At 32.0% G+C, this 9,971-nt stretch overlaps 1 protein-coding gene across 2 annotated transcripts in view; it reads right to left on the bottom strand.

Moving 5' to 3' along the window:
- Nucleotides 1-219: 219 nt before the first annotated feature.
- RNF138 (ring finger protein 138) overlaps nt 220-9,971 on the bottom strand; it is a 27,440-nt gene continuing 17,688 nt past the window's right edge. For both annotated transcript variants that reach the window (XM_032467180.1, XM_032467179.1), the window contains exons 5-8: nt 6,341-6,397; nt 5,404-5,515; nt 3,764-3,871; nt 220-2,563 (exon numbers count right to left, since the gene is read on the bottom strand). In XM_032467180.1, coding sequence (XP_032323071.1) covers nt 2,495-2,563; nt 3,764-3,871; nt 5,404-5,515; nt 6,341-6,397 — 346 coding nt within the window. In that variant the 3' untranslated portion in view covers nt 220-2,494. The remainder of the gene's footprint in view (nt 2,564-3,763; nt 3,872-5,403; nt 5,516-6,340; nt 6,398-9,971) is intronic.

The raw sequence follows: 9,971 nt of genomic DNA, 5'->3' as shown, positions 1-9,971 counted from the left end.
GACAAAACAACTTTGTAAGTTGATTAACATTTGAAATAAAGATAAAATAGGTTTATAAAGTTAAACCCAACATACAGCATCAGCATGTGGTAGCTTTCGCCTACCTACTTTTTCAAGTGCAAGATAATGGGTTATCTCCTACATGTCTTTCAGGGTGAGTTACATGAGTTAAATGTTACCATGTTTGCCTCTAGACAAAATTTTAATTAGACACACAAGTAGGAGAAAACCACGTTTAATTGAAAAATAAAGCAATACATCTCAAATAAGATTCTGTTTAACAACATAAACTGTAATTTGTTGAGGGTAATAGCTTTCCTAAAAGTATTATGAAATTTAGGTAGAGTTATCAATACAGTTTCCCTCCCTTATCCTAACTCAGCTATATGCATATTAAAAACAAGGAATTTCTCATGAATTTAAACTATCTGTAAAGGCAATCCCTACTCCTAATTCATTGACAAAAGGATGGGAGGTTTTAAACAAACATTTGCATACTGAGGAGTTCCCAAATAACAGCAAATAAAGTCAGTATTTTCCTTATGAAAAAACATCTATGAAAGACACACGACTATTAATGATATTTAACTAATCCACAAACTTCAAAACACAATTTCATCAAGATGATCCCTACAAATTTCCTTTAAAGGAGTTCTCAGATCTCAGAATGGTTTTAACTTGACATACTGGAAGTACTAAATTTTGAAAGAAAGTACTAAAGTTATTGCTTTAAACTGGAAAACCTATGGTCAAGTCTTTAAAAAGAGTTTGTTAAACAGCTATCCTTACAATTACACTCACGTAACTGCAGAGAAATGTTCAAGCACATAGTAAACATCACTATTTTGAATGACAGAACCAAGGCATATGTTCACATGTATGGCTTTTTTGGTGACTGTTATTACTACCCATAAATTAAGTCATTACTGTTTGACTGAAAAAGGTTTTTACAAAACTCCACTTCCAAAATTAACATTTTTTATTAAATCAAGTTTAAAAAATGTTCACTGTAAAAAAGTCAACAAGGGTTTTAACAAAACCAAAATATACCTTTTTATACAATATATGTATATATTAGCAGCAAACTACTTCTGAGATTTTCTTTTGTTTAGTTATTTATTTCAAAGAAAGAATAAACATTGTATATTAGTATGGAATGTCAGCTAATCCACCTTTCATCTTTTATTCTGGGATTTGGACCTTCTAGTACAAGTTATTTTGTTTTTCAATGAATACTAAGAACAAACCCAGTTTTGACTAAAAAGCAGTGAGACAGAATGGCTGGTAGAACCTGTCCCATTACTGCAGTCATACATTATCTCTAAGATAACAAGTGAGCACCATATGAACAGGTAATTGTGTCGGTGTGTAAACTCAATTTTTAAGGTATAACAGTAGCCAACTGGACGACTTAGCGTGTTACTATACTTCTTAAAAATTTGGTGATATACAAAATTTTAATCCAACCAGATAATTACTTCAATCCTATATTGCTTGTCCATTTAAAAAATCTTACTAGAAATTCTGTATATGACCTCACAGCTGCATGCATACTTGTGTGTGTGTGTATACACATACAAAAGTGTATGTGTATACACATACATCTTTAGCTTCGAATGAATTTCTAAACTGAGATGAAGTCAAATCTCTCATCTAAATATATATGTAGAATGTAATATCACTAACTGAAAGCTTAGTTTCATCTTAGCTAACCAGAAATTCTAGCAACTGAAAATTCTGAGGCCAAAGAGCTGTAACTCAGCTCACTGTACTTTAGGCTTAAAAATTCTTTAGCCAAACAAAAAAGTTTTGAAATTATCTACTGCCCATCAAAGTAAAATTTTTCTCGATACTTCCTTCTAATAGCAAAAAGGAAATATCTATACAATGAGCTTTTACTTTTTAAAGAGTTAAAATTATTAAAGAAATCTCACTAGTCTTCAAAAATACTAAACGTTATATAAATACAATTTTCTTATAGTTCAATTCTTCGGCTAGAATCTGTATTAAAAAAGTTTCCTTTGGATTGTTTTGTTTAGCACTTCAAGTCTCCATTCTGCAACTCAGAAAACTGGCTCAGATTTGTTAGGTTTATATCCAACGCATCTTTCAGAATTTGGTATTGTGTTACCTGTGCACAATAATGTCAGTGGGAGGACCTGCACCAAATTTCAAAAGCAACGTAAGGTAAAATTCAAGAATATGTAATACAGAAAAGGCTAAGTACAACAACGATTCCCTTTTCACCATTACATTAATGAAATATAATCCTTTTACTGCTTTTAAAGATAATGTCCTAACTTTCATTTCTTAACTTATCAAGAGGATGAAGTTTTTAGATGGCCCACCTTTATTTTTCAATTAAAAAACTAAAACAACACACTGAATTACTTTTATTAATATACATATCAAGTTACTGAAACGGTGACTTCATGTAGTTTTCTCCTTAAAGATGGCACTTGCAGGTACAAAGATGCAGAGATGTTTACAGCCTTCAGATGTTTACTTGAAAAGATTCTTCAACAGCAGTTTGATATTGGGTTTCCTCATCTAGCTGAAGATTCTAAAAACAGTAACATTAACATGTCAATAGGAAAAACATACTCAATTACTCAATACTTTGCCCAATAACTTACATATCTTGATCCACATTACATATACTTCAATTTGTTGCATTATATACTATCCTTTAAAATACAAGAAATTAAAGACCTGAACTTTAATAAAAAATTAAGCTCAGCTATAATTATTTAGCAATAACTGATAAACCAGAAAGGTCAGCAGAGAATGAAATGTGAGAGTTACAGTGCCTCATGATAAATCATTAGCTGGAAGTAGTATAGTGAAGGGTAACCCACAATCAGAAATGATAAATTTTGTGTCATCTCTAGAAAAGAATGCCAAATGTCTGAAGGTAAATTCATTTTAAAGAAAATAAGCATTTATTACATTAAAAGAGTTGAATTAACAATGTCTTAATCACAATATAAAGCTACAAACTAAAGCTCACTCAATCCGGTTGTACTACTACTCCTTAGCTTAAAAAATTCTATTTTCTTTCAATTAGGTCCATGGATTTGCTTTAAGATAGGCCTCCACTGGACAATCTCAAATAATTAAAATTATATATTCATCTATGGCAAGGTAAAACAATCTGACAATTGGATTAAAAGTGGTTCACAAAATATGTTTTATTTTTCCAAACACATAGTTCTGTTCTTACAATGAGAATTTAAGAATAACCTACAATTATGTCACAAAAATGATAAAATTATGAGTAAATCTGAATTTTACATACATATGAACTATTTTTAAATAGCATGACTAAAAATGCAAATTACACTATCAAGAATGATATAATTTCAACACCGGAGAGCAAAGAAAATGTAAATTGTTTATGCTGTTGTTAGATTTGCCTGTGCTAACTTAAACTGGGAAACAAGTATGAACCACTCTTTGTCAGGATTAATCTTGAATTAGACAAGGTTTTAATTCACTGAAGATAAATAAAAAGATGCAATTTCCCAGTTAATAAAACAGAAGTCATCTTTTTAATTATCATGACACATTTGGGAAGTAGGTATTAATTTAAGCTCATGCTTTGCCAAAGATAACCTATATTATACAAACAATAGAACATGCTCTGTAACCATCCAGTGTGATACAGTATCTCTCCTCAAAACTCAACTGTAGATTGAAAAAGTTAGTTTAACTTTAATATTTAAATGGTATTTTCTTACTTAATCTTGAAAAATTCACTTACCACAAATTCTCCATAATCAAACTGATGCCTTTGATTTAGATGACTAACGAAATTTCTGGTAATCTGGCTAGGATCTCCCCAAGGAAGAGACACACAAATAGGACATGTCTATGAGAAACAGAATGTTTTAAATAGAAGATAATGAAAATAATCAAACACTGTAATTATTGAAAGTATTAAAATAACATGGGTTTATGTTACTGAAAACATCTACATAAATGCATTTTCTAAGGGCCAAATTTCATGACTAGAGAATTTCTAGACCAAATTACCTTAGAGAAATCACACTAATAAAACACAACACAATAAAAAGAGCGATCTTACATATTCTTCTACTTAAATCTGATTATTATATTGTTTCAACAGAAACATCACATCCAGCCTTTACCAACTATAATGATAATTATCATTAACCAGTATGTAATCTCATTAGAGCCACACAATAACTGTAGCTTAATTTCATTTAGAAGTAAAATAAAAGTAAAAGAAGCTTTAAATTGTGTCCTTAAGGTTTCAAATGAAGTATATATTAAAAAGTAAATGGATTACAGACTAAAATGAAATAACAGAACTTTAGTGACTATAGCAGAAGTCTGTGCTATGCTGAATAATGCCATGTAACAAATGAAATCTCTTAAATATGAGATTTCTCCTGGAGATGTCTCTGGCACTGCATATATTTATTTAACAGTAAATGACCCTCTCCCAATGAGCAAGGTATACGAGAATTTAAGGGCATACTGAGGCACATTCTTCCATGACTTTTTCTAGCACATCCACTTAAACTGCTTAGATTTATCCACAATCCTTATTTTATCTGCAACATATGCCTTCTAATTTCTGAAGAAAATATTTATACATCAAAATGGGAAGTATCTTGGGTGGAGGGTATAGCTCAGTGGTAGAGCACATGCTTAGCATGCATGAGGTCGTGGGTTCAATCCCCAGTGCCTCCACATTCAAAAAAATGGGGGGGGGGGGGAGTATCTCTACCAGCTCAGTTTCTCCTGTGCCATCCACAGTTGAAATTGGAACCCATGTTCCAAAATAGGAGTTGTAGGACCATTAACCAATCTTGGAATCCTGAACTCTGCTCTATCTTCCTCAATCATCCAACAAATCTTACCACTTTCGTACACACCCTCAAACTGGCATCAAAAATAAAAGTAAGATTCTTTTCCTTCCTTGCTTTATGCACTCATATACTAGATTCTGCAAGAATGTAATTTAAAATATCTACTGACTTTATTCTTACTCACAGGTGTTTTCACCTGCTGCAGATTCACCTGACCAGATACAGGCTACCTGCATCCTACAGACCAAGAAACTAAGAGGCCCCAAGAGAGTCCGGTGTTCTCCCACTCCTCAGAAAGGAGTCCCCAGTCCAGCTTTTCTTACTTCACTCTTTTCCAGGATATTCTCTTACTTTACTCTCACAAAAAGCATCTCCGTTTTTATAAGTTAGTTACTGGAATTTTAAACACCTTATTTTGCTGCACAGTTACCAGTCTTTTGTTGACAAAATCTACTTTACTGATAATGCCCCATCCAAACTTAAATCAACTACTTTCCCTTGTACACATGAAGTGAAAAAATGGAACAGCATACCTTAAACAGAATCTTAAAACATATGTACTTACCACAGGGACTATCTGAAACAGGTGGTTACTGTTACAGTGATCCAGTAAACGCTGTCTGGTAAAATTTGACTCTTGACACAAGGGACACTTAAAGGTGGGATGTCCAGAAGAACTACAGAACAATTTTAAATGAAGCATACTGAATTTGAAATCGTAACATGAAAATGATGCTCTCCTATTTTTTGAACTATTACTTTTAAAAAGTTATAATTATTAGACTAATCAAAGATTCTCTCATTTGAAAAAAAAACATGTTTTCAATAAATAATCTACAACAGACGTTCCCAAACAGCATCAGTTTACAGTACCCTTAGTGTCAGTAAATTTTTTCATGGTGTTCCTAGGCCTAAACAAACAAAAAAACCTAGTTGTTCCATTCATTAAGTAATTAGGGTCAAACAACTTAATTTAGTCATTTCTGTAACCAACAGATGTCAGTGTATGTTCCTTGAAATTTTTAAATATCCCGTGGTGTCCCAGTTTGCAAACGGCATATCTAGAAAATTAAAACTTTTAAAAAATTCCCATCAATATGGTATCTTTAATTATCCTAGTTACTAAGAATCTAACATACAAAATTCATAGGAAAAGTGAAAAACAAAAGTACCAATCATCAGAATGATCAACATCTCAAAACATTTTGAGGATCATGCATCACTGAGATTTAATACCTCTGAGTTCCAGCAAGGGACAGTTCAATACTGACAATTCTACCTAAATTATTTATGGAAGAAACCCGACCACAGTGAAAGAGGAGAGCTAAACTCCTCTAATTTAATGTGATCTGTAAAAGCAGCAACTGCATCATTTAGTTCTAAACTGCTAACTTCTAGTTTGTCTGATGATTTAACTGAATTTTAAAAATTTAATTTAAAAATCCATTATTATAATGTGATAGGTATTATTTACTAAAGTAGAAGAATTTTCAAAAGCTTACCTTGTATTCTCTTGATAAGCTTCTGTGTTATCAGATGTGGATGTTTCACTCCTATTACTTAAGAAGCACGGGGTAGGGGGTACAAGTTAATACCTCAAGTAATAAAGCACAATACAGATTCATTAACTCAAATTGTAATGAAGAAAACTAGTCTGAATTTGTTTAAAAAGCCTGAACTTCAAGTAGTTCTGAACTATGATGTAATTATGACATTAACTTTTCAAATAAATTCTGATAAGAAGATTGTTTATGAGGTCCTTATTCACAGCCTTTAAAATTAATTTATGCCCAGTAACAAAAGTATAGAGAATACAGAATTTTGTAGAACTATCTTAAATCCATAGCATGAATATTTCCCCAGGTCTTTCAGACTTTCAAATTAAGAGACTACTTTGCTCCTAACCAGACTACTAAGTTTTTGAATGCTGGGGTAGAACCAAGAACTTGTGAACTTTTTGACTTCTAACTAGGATACAGTTAAAGGTTGTAGCCTCCAAAATGGAGTAGGTTAAGAAAATATTTGAATGTTCATTATGTTTATATTTCCCCAAAAGGAACTAGGCTTTCCAACATTTAATATACAGAATAACTTGATGTCCTCCCTAGAATCCCATGCCAAAATCATATGTCATATACAGTATTAGAGGAATCCTGAGGGAAAAGTGGGCATTCCATATGGGGACTGTCACTTATGCATTACAGAATTTCATCAATGTAGTCAATTTTATAACAAGGCCTTCCAATAGCAGAAACATTAAAATAAAAATGAGATAGGCAATGGACAAAAAGTTTGTACCACACAGAGCTTTGCTCTTACATCTCAATACCAGAGTTAAAAGAGCTGTGAAACTTAAAAACCAATTATTCATTTTTCTTTTACAAAAATCGATTATTCATTTCTTTTACAGACAAGCAGTACTGTATCGTCTACCTAACAGATGTGCACCAATGACACTCATTTCCCTTCTATGACAATGTTACGTCTCCACACCTAATTTTATGCAAGTAAGCTTTCCTTATTCCATACCCAAAGAGGAGACTATTAAACCATTATTTTGCACATTTTTGTCAGATAATAACTTGTCTCTGCAAGTAAAGTGATATTTTAACAATGTAGAGACTAAAAACTGCTTTTTAAAATAAATTCAAACAATGGAGAGTGCATTTATTAAAGGGATATTATGACTATTACCAAAACAGTATCATCTGTTTTTTAAAATTTCTTATCTATACACTGAAACATGGTAACAGATTTTTCTAATCAGTTTTTAAATCTTCCAAATAAATACAACCATTGGGTTTTGAACATGCCCTTATAAAGCAGTATAACAACTTCCAGTTGGTTTGTAAGAACAACTAAAACATCATCAGGGAGGATGACAATTTTAACAAAAGTCTTTTTGATATTTATTGAATGGGACTGAAAAATTTAGGAATCTCAACCTCTGACAGCTTCCATTTCGATCTATATTTTGTATACTATGTAGGTATCTTTTTCAGCCATGACAGTCATCAAGACCAAGTATCAAAGTAAAGTGAATTTAGATCCAAATCTTTAAATTACTGTCACTGTGTTAAACCAAGATTTTAAGAAACTTTAGAAACCACAGTCAACAATATTGTTTTCAATGAAAACAGTGATAAAAGTTAAAGAATGAAAATATTTTATACCACCAAGTACAGCAAAAAAATTTTTTGGTCTGCATCCATTTTATGTAAGCCAAATCTTTTTAAGACTGACAAAGTTCATAACATTTTGTAACAAAGACAAAAGAATACCATTGACTGACAGCACAATCATAAGGCATTTTTTTTTTAATGGAAGAGATACCATATTTCTAGGTGGGAAAAATCAGAATCATATGATAGCAATTTTCTCCAAATTAATTTATGATTTCAAAAAATTCAACTTTTAAAATGCTTCTGATCAAAAGCTCTACAGGAATTTTTGGGAAAGTCAAAAGTCTGATACTAAAATTCATATGGAATAGCAAAGGGCCAAGAATAGAAGAAACAATTTTTGAAGTAAAACAAGAGGGAGAATTTTCCCTAATATTAAGACCTATTGTTAAAGTCACAGTAATTAAAACAGCATGGTACTAGAGAATAAATGAAGCAATAGAACAGAATAGAGACATATAGGACCAAAATGGCATTATAAATCAGTGGGGAAAGAATGGACACCTCAATGAATGGAACTGAGACAAATGCTTATCACATGGGGGAAACTCCTCCCACCTCACATTATACATCCAAAATAAATGTGAAAAGAACAGCTTTAAAATGTTAAAGAAAATATCTTCTGTAACTTTATAATGTGGGAAAGAATTTCTCAAGCATGACAGAAAAAGCAAAAAGCATAAATAAAAAAAAATATATATATAATACCGCTGTATGTCAAAAGACACAGTAAGACTAGCCAAAGACTGATCAAAGATATTTGCAATCAGGCAATGAAAGCAAAAACAGGAGGGACTGCATCAAACTAAAAAGCTTCTGCACAGCAATGGAAACAATCAATAGAGTGAAAAGGCAACACATGGGATGGAAGAATGTATTTGCAAACCATAAGATCTCTGAAATACATACGGAACTCCTACAACTCAACAGCAAAGAAACTAATGACCCAACTACAAAATGGGCTAAAAATTTGAATAGACACTTCTCCAAAGATGATACACAAATGGCCAACAGGTATATAAAAAGACTCTGAATGCCACTACATCAGGAAAATGTAAATCAAAATGACAACGAAATATCAACTCACATCTATTATGATAGCTATTATTAAAAAAACAAAATGAGAATGTGGGGAAACTGGAACCTTTGTACGCTGTTGGTGAGAATGCAAAATGATGCAGCCGCTATGGAAAATAGTCGTAGGAAAGTTCCTCAAAAAAATAAAAAATAGAACTACCATATGATCTAACAATTCCACTTTTGCATATTTATCAAAAATAACTGAACTTCGGATCTTGAAGAAATAGCACTTCCATGTTCACTGCAGCACTATTCACAATGGCCAAAATACAGAAACAATCTTGTGAATGGATAAAGAAAAAGGTGTGAATGAACAAAGAAAATGTGCAAAAAGAAAACATACATGCAATGGAATATTATTCAATCTTAAAAGAAAATCCGCAAACGTGATAACATAAATGAACCCTGAAGACATTATGCTAAGTTGAATAAGCCAGTTACAGGACAAACATACTGCATGATTCCACTTACATGAGGTATCTAATAGTCAAGCTCACAGAATCAAAGCATAGAATGGTGGCTTCCAGGGGCTGGGGAGAGGGAAATGGGAGTTGCTAATCAACATGTACAAAATTTCAGTTACACAAGGTAAGTTCTAGAGATCCGCTGTACAACACTGTGCCTATAAACAACAATACTATATACTTAAAAATCTGTTAAGAGGGGAGATCTCATGTTAAATATCCTTACCACAATTTAAAAAAAAAAAGAAAAAAAACAACTGTGCATGACTATGTCATTTTATGCTGTGGTATTATAGAAAGCAGTTTTTAAAATACTAGCATATCTCATTTCTAGTTTTTTTTAAAATATGAAGAAAAAACTCAAGTTCTATGTTTACATGTTTCACAAAACAGCAAAAAAAATTGTT

The sequence above is a fragment of the Camelus ferus genome, chromosome 24, assembly GCF_009834535.1.
Source record: "Camelus ferus isolate YT-003-E chromosome 24, BCGSAC_Cfer_1.0, whole genome shotgun sequence".
Classification (NCBI taxonomy): Eukaryota; Metazoa; Chordata; class Mammalia; order Artiodactyla; family Camelidae; genus Camelus; species Camelus ferus.
Note: the sequence above shows the minus strand (reverse complement) of the source record. Positions and strands in the feature narration are given on the sequence as shown.